General features: G+C 40.6%; 1 protein-coding gene across 2 annotated transcripts in view; it reads left to right on the forward strand.

Annotated features, from left to right (window-relative positions):
• LOC106586852 (VPS10 domain-containing receptor SorCS1) overlaps window positions 1-16492 on the forward strand; it is a 169905-nt gene extending 153413 nt beyond the window's left edge. Inside the window, exons 23-27 of one of the 2 annotated variants that reach the window (XR_001324265.3) lie at window positions 5298-5432; window positions 8721-8820; window positions 9493-9598; window positions 11308-11473; window positions 11852-16492. Coding sequence is in view for 1 of the 2 variants with exons in the window: in XM_014174576.3 (XP_014030051.1) it covers window positions 5298-5432; window positions 8721-8820; window positions 9493-9598; window positions 11304-11473; window positions 11852-11916 (576 nt within the window). In the remaining variant the exon portion in view is untranslated. Of the gene's footprint in view, window positions 1-5297; window positions 5433-8720; window positions 8821-9492; window positions 9599-11303; window positions 11474-11851 lie in introns of both variants that reach the window. The other variant, XM_014174576.3, reaches the window with a different exon arrangement.
• The last annotated feature ends 4755 nt before the right edge of the window (window positions 16493-21247 follow it).

Genomic DNA, 21247 nt, shown 5'->3' on the forward strand with positions numbered 1-21247 from the left:
ATGAAAATTACATTCTCTGTCAACAGCTCTGGTGGACTTTCCTGCAGTCAGCATGCCAATTGCACACTCCCTCAAAACTTGAGACATCTGTGGCATTGTGTTGTGTGACAAAACTACACTTTTAAAGCTATATTTTATTGTCCCCAGCACAAGGTACACCTGTGGAATGATCATGCTGTTTAATTAGCTTCTTGATATGCCACACCTAACAGGGATGTATACAAATTTGTGCACAACATTTGAGAGAAATAAGCTTTTTGTGGAAAATGTCTGGGATTTTTTATTTCAGCTCATGAAACATGTGATCAACACTTTGGCGTTTATATTTTGCTTCAGTGTATTTAGTCTGTTGCCCACTTTACAATACATTCCCTGTGACCTCAGGTCATGACTGAGATGTTAACTGGCAAGGGAAAATTACTTCAAGTACATTCTAAATTGCTGTTGCACTGCCTTCCCTGTCACATTGAACTATGGAATTGCTGGTCGCCTGTGAGTTCAGGGTTGTATTTGTTGAGGCTATACATGCACAAATAAATCTCACTGAATGTCTGATTGTCATGGTTTGGTGAATTTAGGCCCAGCTGAACTGTAGCTCTGAATGTTATCACCAGTCAGTGTGAGGGACATACACTACATGAACAAAAGTATGTGCACACCTTCTTGTCAAACGTCACATTTCAAAATCTTTGACATTAATATGGAGTTGGTCAGTTCTGAACATGGGAAAATCAAAAGAAATCAGCCAAGACCTCAGAAAAAAATTGTAGACCTCCACAAGTCTGGTTCATCCTTGGGAGCAATTTCCAAACGCCTGAAGGCACCACGTTCATCTGTACAAACAAAAGTACGCAAGTATAAACACCATGGGACCACACAGCCGTCATACCACTCAGGAAGGAGATGTGTTCTGTCTCCTAGAGATGAACGTACTTTGGTGCGAAAAGTGCAAATCAATCCCAGAACAACAGCAAATGACCTTGTGAAGATGCTGGAAGAAACAGGTACAAAAGTATCTATATCCACAGTAAAACGGGTTCTATATCGACATAACCTGAAAGGCCGCTCAGCAAGGAAGAAGCCACTGCTCCAAAACCACCATAAAAAGGCCAGACTACGGTTTGCAACTGCACATGGGGACAAAGATTGTACTTTTTGGAGAAATGTCCTCTGGTCTGATGAAACAAAAATAGAGCTGTTTGGCCATAATGACCATTGTTATGTTTGGAGGAAAAAGGGGGAGGCTTGCAAGCCGAAGAACACCATCCCAACCGTGAAGCCTGGGGGTGGCAGCATCATGTTGTGGGGGTGCTTTGCTGCAGGAGGGACTGGTGCACTTCACAAAATAGATGGCATCATGAGGAATGAAAATTATGTGGACATATTGAAGCAACATCTTAAGACATCAGTCATCAAAGACATCAAGCCATTTCTATGAGACATCAGTCAGGAAGTTAACCTGTTAGGGCTAGGGGGCAGTATTGACACGGCTGGATAAAAAACATACCCGATTTAATCTGGTTACCACTCCTACCCAGTAACTAGAATATGCATATACTTATTACATATGGATAGAAAACACCCTAAATTTTCTAAAACTGTTTGAATGGTGTCTGTGAGTATAACAGAACTCAAATGGCAGGTCAAAACCTGAGAGATTCCTTTACAGGAAGTGGCCTGTCTGACCATTTCTTGAACTTGTTTTCCATCTCTATCATTTACTAAGGATCTCTGCTCTAACGTGACACTTCCCACGTCGTCCATAGGCGCTCAGAGCCCGGGAAAAAACAGAATGTCGTCATTCCAGCCCCAGGCTGAAACACATTATCGCCTTTCTCAAGTGGCCGATCAAGGGACACTGGCTTATGCGCATGACCCCGACCGCCCCCGCCTTTGGGATTTTTTCCTCTGTTTGCCGAAAAGGAGATTCCCTGTCGGAATATTATCGCTTTTCTACGAGAAAAATGTCGTAAAAATTGATTTTAAACAGCGGTTGACATGCTTCGAAGTACGGTAATGGAATACTTAGAATTTTATTGTCACGAATTGCGCCATGCGCGCGACACTTCTTTACTATTTCGGATAGTGTCTGGAAGGCACGAACAAAACGCCGCTATTCGGATATAACGATGGATTATTTTGGACCAAATCAACATTTGTTATTGAAGTAGCAGTCCTGGGTGTGTATTCTGACGAAGACAACAAAAGGTAATCAAACTTTTATAATAGTAAATATGATTATGGTGAGTGCTAAACTTGCCGGGTGTCTAAATAGCGAGCCCGTGATGCCTGGGCTATGTACTTAGAATATTGCAAAATGTGCTTTCACCAAAAAGCTATTTTAAAATCGGACATATCGAGGTCTGTATCTATAATTCTTAAAATAATTGTTATGCTTTTTGTGAACGTTTATCGTGAGTAATTTAGTAAAATGTTAGCGAATTCCCCGGAAGTATGCTAGTTCTGAACGTCACATGCTAATGTAAAAAGCTGGTTTTTGATATAAATATGAACTTGATTGAACAAAACATGCATGTATTGTATAACATAATGTCCTAGGATTGTCATCTGATGAAGATCATCAAAGGTGAGTGCTGCATTTAGCTGTCTTCTGGGTTTTGGTGACATTATATGCTGGCTTGAAAAATGGGTGTCTGATTATTTCTGGCTTGGTACTCTGCTGACATAATCTAATGTTTTGCTTTCGTTGTAAAGCCTTTTTGAAATCGGACAGTGTGGTTAGGTTAACGAGAGTCTTGTCTTTAAATGGCTGTAAAATAGTCATATGTTTGAGAAATTGAAGTAATAGGATTTTTAAGGTTTTGAAAATCGCGCCACAGGATAGCAGTGGCTGTTACGTAGGTGGGACGAATTCGTCCCGCCTAGCCTAGAGAGGTTAAAGCTTGGTCACAAATGGGTCTTCCAAATGGACAATGACCCCAAGCATACTTCCAAAGTTGTGGCAAAATGGCTTAAGGACAACAAAGTCAAGGTATTGGAGTGGCCATCACAAAGCCCTGACCTCAATCCCATAGAAAATGTGTGGGCAGAACTGAAAAAGCGTGTGTCAGGAGGAATGGGCCAAAATTCACCCAACTTATCGTGGGAAGCTTGTGGAAGGCTACCCGAAACGTTTGACCCAAGTTAAATAATTTCAAGGCAATGCTACCAAATACTAATTGATTGTATGTAAACTTCTGACCCACTGGGAATGTGATGAAAGAAATAAAAGCTGAAATAAATCATTCTCTCTACTATTTTTATGACTTTTCACAATCTTAAAGTAAAGTGGTGATCCTAATTGACCTATGACAGGGAATATTTACTAGGATTAAATGTCAGGAATTGTGAAAAACTGAGTTTAAATGTATTTGGCCGAGGTGTATGTAAACTTCCGACTTCAACTGTATATATCAAACCTAAAAATGCTTAGTCATGGCTGGTTCCACCACTCCCATGCAGATTGGGGCATCATAAGCCACCTTGGGTCCATCTTGTGGTTTTGTGCACCGGGTGTTGTTTACCCCTCCCTAGCGTAGTTTCTCAGAAGAAAAGATGATTAGGACAAATAGGGGTTTGTTCTACCCCATCCAGGCTATCTCTATCTCCGGTCACACACAGCACTACTAGTTATGAAAATCTCTTACGATTTGTTCGGCATATCATTGTTAACTATTCATTTTCAAACAAAGCAGGTAAATAGGTATTTTTTCTCACAGGTCGGGCACTGATGTTAGGCGATTAGGCCTGGCTCGCAGTCGGCATTCCAATTCATCCCAAAGTGTTCTATGAGGTTGAGGTCAGGGCTCTGTGCAGGCCAGCCAAGTTCTTCCACACTGATCTCAACAAACCATTTCTATATGGACCTCATTTTGTGCACGGGGCATTGTCATGATGAAACAGGAAAGGGCCTTCCCCAAACTGTTGCCACAAAGTTGGAAGCACGGAATCGTCTAGAATGTCATTGTATGCTCTAGCATTAAGATTTCCCTTCTCTGGAACTAAGGGGCCTAGCCCAAACCATGAAACAGCCCAGACAATTATTCCTCTTTCACCAAACTTTACAGTTGGCACTATGCATTTGCGCAGGTAACGTTCTCTTGGCATCCGCCAAACCCAGAGTCGTCCGTCGGATTGCCAGATGGTGAAGTGTGATTCATCACTCCGAGGAACGCTTTTCCACTGCATTGGGGCAGTAACCGAGTCCAATGGCAGGGAGCTTTACACCACTCCAGCTGACGCTTGGCATTGCGCATGGTGATCTTAGGCTTGTGTGCGGCTGCTCGACCGTGGATACCCATTTCATGAAGCTCCTGACGAATAGTTCTTGTGTTGACGTTGCTTCCAGAGGCAGTTTTGAACTCGGTAGTGGGCTACGCACTTCAGCACTCGTCAGTCCCGTTCTGTGAGCTTGTGTGGCCTACCACTTGTTGCTCCTAGATGTTTCCACTTCACAATAACAGCACTTACAGTTGACCGGGGCAGCTCTAGCAGGGCAGAAATTTGACGAATGAAAGGTGGGATCCTATGACGGTGCCATGTTTAAAGTCACTGAGCTCTTCAGAAAGGCCATTCTACTGCCAATGTTTGTTTATGGAGATTGCATGGCTGTATGCTCAATTTTATACACCTGTCAGCAACAAGTGTGCTGAAATAGCCTAATTCACTAATTTGAAGGGGTGTCCACATACTCTTGTATATATAGTGAATTTCAAATCCACACATGACATATGACCTGTTTGGTAGACATTGTAGTATTCACAAAATGTATTGAATTGCTCATACTATTCAGTATTTTTGAGAACGGAAATCGTACCATATTTGATGCGAACAGCTCAGGACATGAGTAGTATGATCATTTCAGATCTAAGTCTCATTGATGTTAGTAATAATGTATCACAGTGTGTATCGCAGCAATGTATCACAGTCACACTAATTACGACCATCCAGACAATTCCTATTTTTCGATGCCGCTGCTTTCCTCTTTGATGATGTGCTTAGTGACATGAAAAGCGATCCAGTCTGGTCCAAATGGTTGATGGGGAATTCTTCCTCTTACTCCTCCTCTTTCTGTTCTTCTTCCCTTTCCTCTTCATCTTCCTCTTCTCCATCTCCCTCCTCCTCTTCATCTTCCGCCTCTCCCTCTCCCTCCTCTTCATCTTCCTCATCTCCATCTCCCTCGTCTCCCTCTCCATCTCCCTCTTCTTCTTTTCCTCTTCCTCTCCCAACTCCTCATCTTACCCTTCTCCCTTCTCATCTCTCTCTTCTTTCTCTCCCTCCACCTCATCTTTCTCTAGGCCACAGGGGTGACCCCGGAGCGGCTCCTTGTCACTGTCCTACCAGGGTTGCCCACGGCAGCAGAGTTTTTCCTCCTGCCAGACAAAGAGTTAACGGAGGGCAAGCCGGAGAAGAACTCAGCTCATTTAGACCAGGTATGATTGATTAAATAACAGGCATTTTGTGTGAGTTGAAACATAGACATAATATATTATAGGCCTTAGCCTTATTCAAAAGACATAATATAACGGCTTATTCATGTTTGTAACAGGTTAAAAAAGCATTATATCTGTCAGTGTTACCTGTTAGTTAAATATTACCAAAATGGGTATCTGACAACTACATTTCCATAAAAGTAAACCATAAAATTAAATTCATTAAGTTCCTATATTGATTCATGCCAGATGTTTGAGTGGGAGTAGGAGCATACTTTTTATGAGTTAATTTGACATATACTTACTCTGAATTATCACTGAATGACATTTGGAGCTATATTTCAGAGGGATATTACTCTGCTTGTTGGATGTTTTGGGTTTGACAGCTAAGCAGTTGTTTTCTTGCACCAACATGTTCGCCATCTGTTGATTTCCTTGTTATTCCATTTGGCATAATTTAGAAGTCTCCACTGAACTAAAACATGAGTAGGCTTAGAAATATTCATTTTTCTAACATTCCTCACTAATACATTGCTGTGTTGGTCTATACTGAGAACAGAATTGCAACATACTTATATGTTCAAGGCTGAGTTCATATTTTCTCCAGTAGATGTCAATATTATCCGCATGGGCTTACACACACACACACACTGAAGAATATCAACTAGCCTCATCAATAAGTGTGACAAGCTTTAAAAGTCATCACTGCTGACAACTTTACTGTAGAATACCCCGAGTCATCTCTATGTGAGAGGGCGGGGGTTGCAGTCTTTCACAGGAATAAACCCAGACAAAGATAGTGTCTCTGCTGATACTGGCCACTGAATCACCAGCAGGTATCAAGATGTACTGAATTAGCTCCTAGGCCCATATAATAGATAATGGATGATCATTAAAAAGATGTGAGTAGAATAGAACCAGGAAGAAATGAATTGTATTTCCCCCCCTCAAATCTGCCTGATAGCCTGGCTCTGGCAAGGCCCTTCTCACTCAGGCCCCAGCAATACATCTTTATTCAAGGTTTGCATCTTGAAAGTGTAATGTGCGGTTGTGCTTATTAGATTGTATAATAGATTTAGTGACCCCGATATATACAGTGAGAAAAAGTCATTATTCATAGCTATAGTCTAATTTTAAACTTGGTAAGAAATATAAAAGTGGGAAGGAATGTGAAGGACTGGAAGAAACTCCTCATATCACAATTAATTTGGTAAATGAGGCAGATAAAATTAATGAAGCCTAGCAAAGAAATAACACTGGGAATTTGTTTAGCCAGGGTCTTTCTATGCATGACCTGCATACATATTCTCTGTTTTAGTCTTTGGCTTGAATGCAAAGTAAAAAGGATACAACTTTGTTAAATGACATATCTGACATAATGTGTTTACAGTTTAGATTTATAATGGTACAAATCATAATTTGTGTGATTGACATCATATGGACGGTATAGTTCAGGGGACTATGTCCGGACTAAATTGGAAGCATCATGAAATGGAACACTGTATTCCAGTTGTAGCCTCCAGGTCAGGGTGATACGTCTGATTTATGTCCAAACTGCACGTTCTCTGTGCAGAAGGTTACTTGTCGCTCTAAAAACCCGGAGTAAAAGCCAGGTTTTTCATCAAATAGGCCCTACATTATGTATTAAAGTGGTGAGAACCGGCACGGATTCATCCATAGATATTTCACTTTAAATGGGTTTCTGGGTGGAGGGAGGGTGCAGTGAGCCGTGGGGTGTGTAGTATCAGTGAGTCGTGGTGGGTATCAGTAAGTATGTGGTGGAAAGATCTGCCTCAACACGGTATGCATGAGAAGAAACTCATTCTGAAACGAACCAATAATATGACTAGAGTAGTTCTACTGGTTATACTATTTAATGATACTGCTAGATGTCTTCTATTCTGTCTCTTATACTGTATGTTGAAGTGTATTTAGATGATTTATGCAGTTTAGATACAGTTGGATTTGATTTAGTGTTGACCTATAGACTAGATGTCAAGAGCGTTGGGACAGTAACCGAAAGGTTGCTGGTTTGAATCTCCGCTCCGACTAGGTGAAACATCTGTTAATCAGTCACATGAGCCGAATACAACAGGTGTAGACCTTACCATGAAATGCTTACTTACAAGCAGTTAACCAACAATGAATGCAGTTCAAGAAAGAGTTAAGAAAATAGTTACCAAATCAACTAAAGTAAAATATAATACAAAGTAACACAAAAAAATAACAATAATGAGGCTAATAACGATACAGTGGGTACCGGTACCGAGTCAATGTGCGGGAGTACAGGTTAGTCTAAGGTCATTTATACATGTACAGTAGGTAGATTGACTATGCGTACATAATAAACAGTGAGTAGCAGCAGTGTAAAAACAAATGGAAGGGGATGGGTGTCAATGTAAATAGTACGGGTGGCCATTTGATTAATTGTTCAGCAGTCTTATGGCTTGGGGTAGAAGCTGTTAAGGAGCCTTTTGGTCCTAGACATGGCGCTCCGGTACCGCTAGCCATACAGTAGCAGAGAAAACAGTCTATGACTGGGTGACTGGAGTCTTTGACAATTTTTTGGGCTTTCCTCTGACACCGCCTAGTATATAGGTCCTGGATGGCAGGAAGCTTGGCCCCATTGATGTACTGGGCCGTACGCACTACCCTCTGTAGCGCATTATGGTCAGATGCCTAGCAGTTGTCATACCAGGAGGTGGTGCAACTGGTCAGGATGGTCTCGATGGTGCAGCTGTAGAACTTTTTGAGGATCTGGGGACCCATGCCAAATCTTTTCAGTCTCCTGAGGGGGAGAAGTTTTTGTCATACCCTCATCACGACTGTCTAGGTGTGTTTGGACCATGATAGTTCGTTGGTGATGTGGACACCAAGGAACTTGAAACTCTCGACCCGCTCCACTACAGCCCGTCGATGTTAATGGGGGCCTGTTCGGCCTGCCTTTTCCTGTTGTCCACGATCAGCTCCTTTGTCTTGTTCACATTGAGGGAGAGGTTGTTGTCTTGGCACCACACTGCCAGGTTTCTGACCTCCCTATAGGCTGTCTCATCGTTGTCGATGCCAGGACAACAGCGTGTGCCCTTGAGCAACGGCACTTAACCCTAATTGCTCCTCTAAGTCGCTCTGGATAAGACGCTGAATGTAAATGTACTCTTACAGATCTCTAATATAAAAAGTTCTAATACGTTGATTTAGAAATCTTAATACTCTAATTATTATGGAAATCGATGCGCATATACTTTTTTAAATTCATGTTTTTTGTCGTGTTTGTCTCTCCCTCTCTAGCTCTCTGAAATCTTACTTAGCGCCCTCAACCAAAACCTGGTCCAGTTCACCCTTCGGCCTGGGGTCCAGGTCACAGTATATGCTGCACATTTGTCTGCAGGTAAGTGTCTGCATCTCTTCGAATACAAATACCTGCATTTTGTTTGTGTTTGCTAGGTGTATTGAGGATAACTGGGTCTTTTTAATGAGTATATAGATGGATAGAGATAGTTCTAGATAGAAATAGAGAGCTAGGGCCCGTATTCACAAAGTGTCTCAGAATAGGACTGCAGATCTAGGATCAGTTTTGCTTTTTAGATCATAACAAATAAGATTATATGGAAAGGAAGGACCTGATCCTAGATCAGCACTCCTACACTAAGACTCTTTGTGAATATAGGCCCAGGAGGTCTATTTCCTGCCCAGCGACTAACTAACACCCCCCAACCCTGTTGTCTGATTGGCTCCCATCATGTAGCTACACAGAGACATTCAGAGAGTGAGCATCGTTACAAGTATGTGTGCCTCTTCCTTTTGGGGATGCTGCTACTGTCCTAGGGGCTTATAAGATAAAGAGTAAGAGAAGTCAATAAATACTTACCGTATCAAAAACGTAATCACAATACAATTTCATATTTTTTTTAATTATTTTGTTATATTTTGTATTTTATTAATTAGTAGGTGTCTCTTTTCATGTTGACTTCTTAAACGCATGATTTACTTGTTCTCTATGGAAACTGTTTGGAATTTAATGTATACTGTACTGTGTGACTCTTGTCTCCCACCTCTACAGCGCCCCTAGTGGACACGAGTGAGAACCACAGCGGCTCGGCCATGCTGATGCTGCTGTCGGTTGTGGTTCTGGGTTTGGCGATATTTGTCGTCTACAAATTCAAAAGGTACAGTGCTCATGATATACTGTAGAGATGATCTCGATACCCCATATCTGGTTGTAAGTTGTTAGGACGTTGGGAGAATGTTACTAACCAAGTGGGAAAGTTCCTCAGTGTTGACGAAACATTTTGAGTTAGCTAGGACACTGAGGAGTGAGCTATGATCTCACTGTTCGACTAGGGTCTAATCCCACTTCTGACACCAATTGTGAGCTATGAGCTACAGTATAATTATGGTTATATATCAGAAAGAACATTGGGTAAAATTACTAACCAAATGGGAGTGTCTAGACATTTGGCATTTAACAAAAATACTGTCCGTCAAACGTCTATGAAAACGTTCAGTTTCAAGGGAGAAATGGCTTATCTCTCAACTTTCTTAGAATCCTTTTGTCGAGGCATTTTCTCTGTCCGCAAATGAAATGCCAGTCAGCCTTCAGGCATTATCGATATTTAGCCCTTTGAGCATTGCTAGTTGACCTTTCTGAAATGTTAAATTATTTCCGTCCACCATGGTACAGTTCTGTGTGAAAAGGGCAGTAGGGGTCAATGAGACAAGATCTATAGAGAGAAACAGAAGAAGGAGAGAAAGAGAGTGCAACAACGTATAGATTTTAGAACATACATGTGTCTATACAGTAGAATGTCTAATTGCCTTCCTTTTTTTTATAATATTGTATTTTTGTGTTCCCTTTCTTTTTTGCATCAAATACAAACAAACACATACGAACAGCAACTTACAGATACACACAAACAACGACTACAGTTGAAGTCGGAAGCTTACATACACCTTGGCCAAATACATTTAAACTCAGTTTTTCACAATTCCTGACATTTAATCCTAGTAAAAATTCCCTGTCTTAGGTCAGTTAGGATCACCACTTTATTTTAAGAATGTGAAATGTCAGAATAATAGTAGAGAGAAGGATTTACTTCAGCTTGTATTTCTTTCATCACATTCCCAGTGGGTCAGAAGTTTACGTACACTCAATTAGTATTTGGTAGCATTGCCTTGAAATTGTTTAACTTGGGTCAAACGTTTCGGGTCGCCTTCCACAAGCTTCCCACAATTAGTTGGTTGAATTTTGGCCCATTCCTCCTGACAGAGCTGGTGTAACTGAGTCAGGTTTGTAGGCCTCCCTGCTCGCACATGCTTTTTCAGTTGATTTTTCAGCCATGACATAATTTTCTGGAATTTTCCAAGCTGTTTAACGGCACAGTCAACTTAGTGTATGTAAACTTCTGACCCACTGGAATTGTGAATTATAAGTGAAATAATCTGTTTGTAAACAATTGTTTGAAAAATGACTTGTGTCATGCACAAAGTAGATGTCCTAACCGACTTGCCGAAACTATAGTTTGTTGACAAGAAATGTGTGGAGTGGTTGACAAATTAGTTTTATTGACTCCAACCTAAGTGTATGTAAACTTCCTTCTCCTCTGCTCAGACCCTCTGCCTTCCAAAGACATACAGTATAATCCTATTTTACATACAAATATATACAAAATTATACATAAGGCCGGAAGGCGTCGAAACAAAGCATTTAAGTCAACTCGGTATATCTCCTGGGTGCGTCTACACATTATTGGGTTGTAAAGAGGAGCATCAGAATTATTTGGTCCCCAAGGCAGGCAATGCAGGCAATCCCTCCCATTTTATTAGTCTGGCAAATGTCTTTATCCCCCGTCTCATTGTAAATATTTCCTCAAGGAAGATCCCAGGCCTCAACGTCTATGCGCAGATGCAGAACGAAAAAGAACAAGAAATGATCCAGAGTCCAGTAAGTCCGACGGAAAGCACCCTGGTGTCCCCGAACACTCCGAGGGAGCTGGTGACTTCTCCGGAGCTTATGGACACAGAGTTGAACACACGGCCCATCGGTGAGTGACTACGCCACTTTTTTTTATTTTTTTTTATGTAAAAATATTTTTCTTTTAATTTTGTAATTTTTTATGAGTTACTAAGTCCAGTACTACAACTGTAATTTAACCTTTACTGCCATTTCTTGTCATATAATTACATTTTGTTCCATCGCTTTCACATACTACATATCGGTTGCCATGAAGATAATCATTTGTCATTCACGTAAAAGAGACTTTCACTGAGGTTTTGATTAATAAATTGATAGCCCCATTCCACTGAAGGTTTCAGCTAGAGCCTCATTCATTGTGGAGAAATGTGACTTAACTCATACTGACAGGAATGTCTTCTGACATCTTTCCTCATGTCTCTGTTGCCCATCATTTTATCCTTTAAAGGATGCATCAAATCTCACGCACATGTCAAGTTCTCAACGGAACTCCCCACGTACATCAACATTTAAAAACTCTGGACAACTCCGAAAACAGCAACTCCATTCTGTGTCATGGACTTTTTGAATCATTTGAGCGGACACAATGGTTTTGAGCTTTATACCTGTGCATGTTGGACTTACCTGACTTTGCTGACACTTACTGTGCTCTGTGAAAATCAGAAGAAACTGTATACAGGTTTTTTTTATACATAATATATGTCTATCCAATACAAAATCATTTTTGATGAAATGTATTTATACAAAGTCAAGTACATAGCTACAAATGGAAAGCCAGCATGATCTAAAGAAAAAAAGACACAAAAAAACAACACTCTTTTGGTTAGCTTACTGTAAGTGTCTTACATCCTTTTTCGCTACTGTGTGTCGCTACCAGAGGTGGTACACTATTTATTCAGTATATAATTCCATTTAAAATCACATTTATTTTGTAAATCATGAATGTCTGTGTGATATTTGTGTATTTTAATAACAAATTACAAACTGAAAAACTATATCAATTATTAATACAACAATTTTGTTTCCGTTCACTGTCTCATGGAAAGCTGATTATGGCACAATACACTTTTGTACTGAAATGTTTTGTTTTTGCTTACAATGTAATAATTCAAAGACAGATACAGGGTTTGGTTGTCTCTTGATTTGGTGATTTTATTGAACTTTGCTGTTAATCTCTACACTGCGAGCTATATTTAACAAGAAACACTAGTTGTATGACACTTTGTTTTTTCCCAATGTAATAGCTTGCCTGAGAACCGTGGTGCTAGCCTGCTACCATGATAGGGACTTCAAGAGAAGCCAATGTAGATGCATTAAGTTTTCAGTTCCCTCTGACACCATGCATTAGTTACACCTGATTTCATAGAAGAGAAATGGGCAGAAGACAGTTATTTTGGGGGGCATAAAAATCTGTCAATATCCTCTCAAACTAACCTTTTCTTCTGAAGTTATCTGACGTTCCAATTTGGAGGTTGCAAAAGTTAAAATGAAATACAGCTGCTTTAAGATGGAATATCAAGTGGAGCATTCAGAGCGTAAAAAGAGTGGACTGCCTTTTAGGACATGACACACCAGGGCATTGTAATAGGGAGAACAGAACAGAACTGGAAGTCTAGTCGGGAATTGAGTTAATGCAGCCAGTCAAGCTCAATGCTGGTTAAGGTTGGTGACACATTTAGGCTAAAGTCCCCCAGTCTCGGCCCCGTATACTCCATCTCCGTAGTGTATTATACCCCTTTTCAAGAACCAAAGGAAGTAGAGCGCAGACAGTAGAGGATGGTAGGGTACATGGATGGTTAACTTGTTTTGAGAAAAGCAGGGTTAGACTCAGTCGAACCCCGAAGTGTTTCACATGTGGAATCTGACAGACGTGATTGTTTGATTGATGGTTATGGAATTTCGGAAGGCCCTTCTTATTGTCCTGACAATTATGGAGGGAAAATTATGATATTTCTGGACTCTTCATATAACTATTATTCTACTGTAGCTGGACAGTGATGCTAAAATATTCAGAGTGACTTGAACTATGTAGCATACATATTGTATACACACACACGAACACCCACCCACCAACACACAACCTAGAATGTACAGTACCAGTCAAAAGTTTGGACACACCTACTCATTCAAGGGTTTTTCTTTATTTTTACTATGTTCTACATTGTATAATAATAGTGAAGACATCAAAATTATGAAATAACACATATGGAATCATTTAGTAACCAAAAAAGTGTTAAACAAACAAAAATATATTTGAGATTTGAGATTCTTGAAAGTAGCCACCATTTGCCTTGATGACAGTTTTGCACTCCCTTGGCATTCTCAAAACCAGCTTCACATGGAATGCTTTTCAAAAAGTTTTGAAGGAGTTCCCATATATGCTGAGCACTTTATGGCTGCTTTTCCTTCACTCTGCGGTCCAACTCATTCCAAAACATCTCAATTGGGTTGAGGTTGAGTGATTATGGAGGCCAGGTCATCTGATGATGCACTCCATCACTCTCTTTCTTGGACAAATAGCCCTTACATAGCCTGGAGGAGTGTTTTGGGTCATTGTCCTTTTGAAAAACAAATGATAGTCCCATTAAGCGTAAACCAAATTGGATGGCGTATCTCTGCAGAATACTGTGGTAGCCATGTTGGTTAAGAGTGCCTTGAATTCTAAATAAATCACAGACAGTGTCACCAGCAAAGCACCATCACACCTCCTCCTCCATACTTCACTGTGGGAACCACACATGCGGAGATCATCCATTCACCTACTCTGCATCTGAGACATGGCGGTTGGAACCAAAAATCTCAAATTTGGACTCATTAGACATTAGACCAAAGGACAGATTTCCACCGGTCTAATGCCCATTGCTCGTGTCTCTTGGACCAAGCAAGTCTCTTCTTCTTATTGGTGTCCTTTAGTAGTGGTTTCTTTGCAGCAATTCAACCATGAAGGCCTAATTCACACAGTCTCCTCTGAACTGTTGATGTTGAGATGTGTCTGCTACTTCAATTCTGTGAAGCATTTATTTGTGCTGCAATATCTGAGGCTGTTAACTCTAACAAACGTATCCTCTGCAGCAGAAATAACTTTGGGTCTTCCTTCCTGTGGTGGTCCTCTTGAGAGCCAGTTTCATAAGAGCACTTGATGGGTTTTGTGACTGCACTTGAAGAAACTTTAAAAGTTCTTGAAATGTTCCGCATTGACTGACCTTCATGTCTTAAAGTAATGATGGACTGTCGTTTCTCTTTGCTTATTTGAGTTGTTCTTGCCATAATATGGACTTGGTCTTTTACCAAATAGGCTATCTTCTGTGTACCACCCCTACCCTGTCACAACACAACTGATTGGCTCAAACTCAGGAAAGAAATTCCACAAATTACAATTTAACAAGGCACACCTGTTAATTTAAATGCATTCCAGGTGACTACCTCATGAAGCTGGTTGAGAGAATGCCAAGAATGTGCAAAGCTGTCATCGAGGCAAAGGGTGGCTACTTTGAAGAATCTCAAATATAAAATATATTTTGATTTGTTTAACACTTTTTTGGTTACTACATAATTCCACATGTGTTATTTCATAGTTTTGATGTCTTCACTATTATTCTACAATGTAGAAAACAGTAAAAATAAAGAAAAACCCTTGAATGAGTAGGTGTGTCCAAACTTTTGACTGGTACTGTAATCGAGAAAGAAACAGGACAATGTTCATGTCTTTGACCTTAGAAATAAGAGGCCTTTTCAGATAGATATGCACTGGATACACCAATGTATTGTATGAATTCAGATGTAATTTACTAACTCATTGTTACATTGCTATCTTCCAATAGTGTTTCATAACAAAGCTTCTTAGATATTTCATTATGAAAAAACTGCCCGTCCTCCGGTTTAAACATGTATATTTGAGGCTGCATGCTAGTACTTTTTTAAATAACAAACCTAATTTCATCTTCTGTTTATTTTGTTTAATTTTTTTCTTACAAATTGACAAGACATAGGCTATTTCCTCTCAGAAAGACTACTATAAAGTTGCTATTTTATGTATATCAAAAATTAGGACATTGTAACAGCTTTTGGCTAATGTTTTAACAAATGACTGGTTGAACTACAGAATATATAACTCCATCAGAGCAGCAGGAAACTCTTGCAATATGACCCTATATTTACTCCTGATTATCATCACATTAAAGGATTTGAGAGACTTTTCTGAGTTAATGGTCTCTTTAACATAAGTCTTCGAATTACAAGCTTTGCTTGCTCCATATAAGTATTTTGACCCATAGAACAATGGCAGAGCTCTCAGAACAACCCCTTAGGCAATATTCAGCTGAGAACAATTCCACTGGCCCACACTGGCTCAAGTTAAGCACCTTCTGCCTTTGAATCCTTCAGGTTCACAAATCGAGGCGGACAGGTGGAACTTCCTTGAAGCTTTGCTGGCAAGTGATAGGAAAACTCTGGACCGGGATGTTCAGACATATTGTGATGTCACAGGACAGGATGTTATAACATACTGTGATGTCACAAGACAGGTACCCAAGATGTGGGCTGGGCTGTATACGAACGACAGACTAGCTAGAGCAAGAGACAGGCATGTCCAATTCTCAACAGCCTGAATGTCTTGTTTTTAAAGCAGTTCTAATATGGACACCGTAAAACCTTGTTTAACATCTGAAACAAGGTCTGATTCTATCAGTGAAACCATCAGTATGGTGTCCATTTTAGGACCGTATCCAGGTGTGTGAAGGCATTAAAAGGAAACCAGCAGACACTCACGCTTCATGAGGACTTGATTTTGTTCATCCCTAAGCTATAACTTCGCTCTCTTCCCCCCATAGATTTAGTGAGATTATTTTTGTAGACAGAGTTTTATTACTGTAAAGCTTTTATATAAAAATACAAAGGTTTAGGTGTACAATGTTTTTTGTTTTGACCTTAAATGTGCTGTGTGTAATTGTTTTATGCATTTACAATCATATTTATTAAATGGAAAGAAAGTTGATGTTAACAGTGTTTTCATTTTCTTACAATATTTGTAAAAAAAAATACTATGTATTTGCGGAAGTTATATTCAACCTATAAAGAAAATCGAATCAAACAGGTGTTGGTATTTTCTTATCCAGGCATACATGACAAATACATTGACAAATGTTGCATTTAACTATACATGAATACTTGGTAAATACAATGACAAATGTATTTTCTCATATACATAATTTGAGCGATAAATACATTGACATACAGTATGTGTAGTAGATGTGACTTAGCATCTCATAAGTGGTTCCAGGAATGGTATACTTGATAATATGTCAACTTTAAGTAATAGCACAAACCTTACCATGCATAAAGCACTCAATTTAGCCTATTCTTTTATCACAACAATGACTTCACTATAAAATCCTCATCACGATTCCTGTCCTGTGAGGGTATCTGAGGCAACATAACACAAGAGTGGTGATGATGGTGATAATTCTGACGGTAATACAGAACCCTGTGTCCCTAACAAAGGGTTAATGAGAGAGAGAGAGGGAGATGGAGAAAGAGAGGGAGCGATGGAGAGTGACAGAAAGAGAGGGAGAGAAACAAGAAAAGGGAGAGAGAAAGAGGCAGAAAGGAGATGATCGAGCAATAGAAGAGATAGATGGAGAAGAGACGGTGATAGGGAGAGAGATGGTGGGGGGGAGAGAGAGCGATGTAGGTGAGAGAGAGAGAGAGAAAGACAGAGGGGGAGAGAGAGAGCGGAATGGAGAAAGACGGAGAAAGACAGAACAATAGAAAGAAAAACGGAGACTAGAAAAGTAACGTCCAGGGCCATTAGTGATGCATGGTGATGCCTCATCAGATTGACTTGAGGGACTCTTTAATCGTTCAAAGTCAGACCAGGGCCGGTGCCCTGGGAGACAGAGGGGTGATTAACCAAAGATCAATGCCAACAGGGGGCCAGCACAGCGCTCCCTACTGCTGCTGCTGACATCTCAAGGAAACGGACTGCAGTGCCCCCAGACACCCAGCAGCCAGAGCACACAACACATCACAGTGTAGCCCTGCTGCCTATATAGGGCTGGTATTATTAGACTGAAGGAGAGACACACAGACAGACACACAGAGAGAAAGGCATTTAACACTGTTGAAGTAAAACATGTGATGATGACATTCAACTTGCAATGCCAATATTAGCCAAATTAGCCAGAGAGAGAGAGAGAGAGAAGGAAACACACTGGAACACTTCTCATGCCTCCTGTTAAACCACCTGACACTAAGAGAGAGAAGAGAGAGAATAGCATCAAACACTTTTAAGCTAATCATGTGATTGCATTTCTAGTGTGCTTTGACTTCAATGGTTCTTCACCCAAGGAACATGATATCTACAGGAACATGATACCTACACATAGCGTTTGATCATTGATGATCAGTAATACATCAGTTTTAGCAATGACTGTAATCCTGTTCCCATATCATCCAATGACTGTAACCCTGGTCCCCTATCATGCAATGACTGTAACCCTGGTCCCAAATCATCCGTATTTTTTTTTCCTTCTCCTTTGCACCCCAGTATGTCACATTCATCTTCTGCACATCTATCACTCCAGTTTGCTAAATTGTAATTATTTCGCCACTATGGCCTATTTATTGCCTTACCTCCCTAATCTTACTACATTTGCACACACTGTATATAGATTATTCTATTGTGTTATTGACTGTACGTTTGTTTATCCCATGTGTAACTGTGTTGTTTGCGTCGCACTGCTTTGCTCCATCTTGGCCAGGTCGCAGTTGTAAATGAGAACTTGTTCTCAACTGGCCTACCTGGTTAAATAAAGGTGAAATATATATATTTTTAAATTATAGAGTTAGCGCCACCCCTGGTAATGTCAACTTCAATAGTCCATGATGTCATGTTGAGTTAAAGCCCAGACTTAAAGTCAGGGAGTCTAGCGCTGAAGAAAAGAAGATGTAATTGCTTGAAGAGAGAGGAGGTTTAGAGGGGAGGACAGGAGGAGGACAGGAGAGTGTGTGTGTGTGTGTGTGTGTGTGTGTGTGTGTGTGTGTGTGTGTGTATGTGTGTGTGTGTGTGTGTTTCTGGAGGGACAGCGCCCTGGGTAGTTAAAGCCCCTTCTTAGCCTTTACATCAATCAAAGACAAGGAACTGCATAGTTATAACACAGTCCAGGAGCACGCCCCCATTCTCATCGATGGGGCTGCAGTGGAGCAGGTTGAGAGCTTCAAGTTCCTTGGTGTCCACATCACCAACAAACTAACATGGTCCAAGCACACCAAGACAGTTGTGAAGAGGGCACGACAAAACCTATTCCTCCTCAGGAGACTGAAAAGATTTGGCATGGGTCCTCAGATCCTCAAAAGGTTTTACAGCTGCACCATCGAGAGCATCCTGACTGGTTACATCACTGCCTGGTATGGAAACTGCTCGGCCTCCGACCGCTAAGCACTACAGAGGGTAGTGCGAATGGCCCAGTACATCACTGGGGCCAAGCTTCCTGCCATCCAGGACCTCTATACCAGGCGGTGTCAGAGGAAGGCCCTAAAATTTGTCAAAGACTCCAGCCACCCTAGTCATAGACTGTTCTCTCTGCTACCACACGGCAAGCGGTCCTAGAGGCTTCTAAACAGCTTCTACCCCCAAGCCATAAGACTCCTGAACACCTAATCAAATGGCTACCCAGACTATTTGCATTGCCCCCCCCCCCCCCCCCCCCCCGCTCCCCCTCTTTTACACCGCTGCTACTCTCTGTTGTTATCATCTATGCATACTCACTTTAATAACTCTACCTATATACACATATTACCTCAACTAACCGGTGCCCCTGCACATTGACTCTGTACCGGTACCCTTCTGTATATAGTCTCGCTATTGTTATTTTACTGCTGCTCTTTAATTACTTGTTACTTTTATTTCTTATTCTTATCCTTATTTTTTTCAATGCATTGTTGGTTAGGGGCTCGTAAGTAAGCAATTCACTGTAAGGTCTACACCTGTTGTATTTGCCGCATTTGACTAACACAATTTGATTTGATTTGATATTCCTCTGAAGGCAACTCGAGAAGTAGCCCTTTCCTGCAGTCAAATTACCTAGTGGTCCCATGGATGGAATGTTATTCATGTTTTTCAGAATTTCATAAAATCCGCCAAAAATCTGGTGTTTCTATGTCAAACAGTTTCGTTATACATATTTTAGTCTTCAGTGATTTATATAAAGTGTAATACTGGGATGCAAACTATTTTTATTTTATTTTACCAGGTAAGTAGAACATACTCTAACAGCAACGACCTGGGGAAAGTTACAGGGGATGAATGAGCCAATTGGAAGCTGGGAATGATTAGCTGGCCATGGTCAGATTGGGAATTTAGCCAGGACAAAGTGCTATGTGATCTTTAGTGACCACAAAGAGTCAGGGCATCCGTTTAAAGTCCCATCCAAAAGACAGCACTGTCATGACTTTGTCCTGTTGGGTGAGGGTCATAACCCCCCCCCCCCCTTCTCTCTCTCCACACCCACCGGTTTATGACCCCCGCCCCTCCCCCCACATAAATACCGAAACTCTCTCCACTCTACAGAATGGACTTTTGGAAAGCCCTTTGTTAACACAGAGAAAGACTCTACAGGATGGTAACATCAGCAAGTTGAACAATGAGACAATATTTCTGTAATGGAAGGGTCCGTTGGTACTTAAAGAATATGATGTCAGATCAGTCGTTGTTTTGGTAGATTGTTACTGATGATAGGACGACGTAATTGTATCTTTGAAAGTCTACTTTCAAAGATACAATTCTAGTTATCAGATTTACATCAAAACTTATGTGATTAAACATGAAACTATTTGTGAGAAGATAAAATGTGATTTTAGCTTCTAAATGAGAGAATTGTTTCATAAGTAAACTTATGCTCAATCAGTAACCCCACCCACGGGAGCACAGACATTGGTTAGAAGGATGAAGCACGCCCCTTCTCCTCACCAGTACAAAAGCCCCCGTAACGATCATTAACATTTAGTTCCAGAAATGTAAGGACTGCTGTCCGAATGTTAAAAAGGGCGAATTTCAACGTGCAAGTGATGATCACCACGCTGGGATGGTGAATTTTGACTAGACCAGCCAGAATACAGCACGAGCTGATTATGGCAACTTGGTATGAACGTTGAACTATTATTCACTAAAGAAGAAGTGATACATCCTAGACTTTGAGTTATCAGCTGCAGCTGTAAACGTAAGTGGCCTAGAAAAGGACAGACAATCTCCTGAGAAAGACAGGGTACTTCAACGTATAAGCTCTACAACGCTACGACCAGAGAGATTTTTCAAAGGACAATGGCGATCTCTGCTGGGCAAACCAGTCTTCCATCTTCGACCCATCTATTGAAGCGCAGCTCAGAGTAAATATATATCTTGCATTTTCCTTTTGAAAATGGGCTGTTATTAGAATGCATAAGATTTGTATTTACAGAAGCATAGCTTCTCAAGGTCTGATAGATACCCAATTCCTTTGTCCCTCAGTCTTCCCGCTCTTTCCTTCAAACCCAACCTCCTTCCTTTGTGTAACCAGCCGTCTTATATCAGGTTAGTCCACTAGGGACTTCATGACATGATTAGTAATCGATGTATGATCTATCCTGTGTATATACATGTTATTCTGTGTGATTAGTAAATAAATAATTAAGACAATTTGTGTATTGCTGATTCAACTTGTTAGCCAGGGTTCGTGCAGATAACCAGGTACTTTACGACAATCAGAATGAGACTGAATAAAGTGACGATTAATAATTGACTACTATTGATATAAAAGATCTTCAAGAGAGTATATTTGGAAGACAGCAACTCTATAAACACTCTTCCATG

This window comes from Salmo salar, chromosome 02 (assembly GCF_965601325.2).
Source record: "Salmo salar chromosome 02, fSalSal1, whole genome shotgun sequence".
Taxonomy (NCBI): domain Eukaryota; kingdom Metazoa; phylum Chordata; class Actinopteri; order Salmoniformes; family Salmonidae; genus Salmo; species Salmo salar.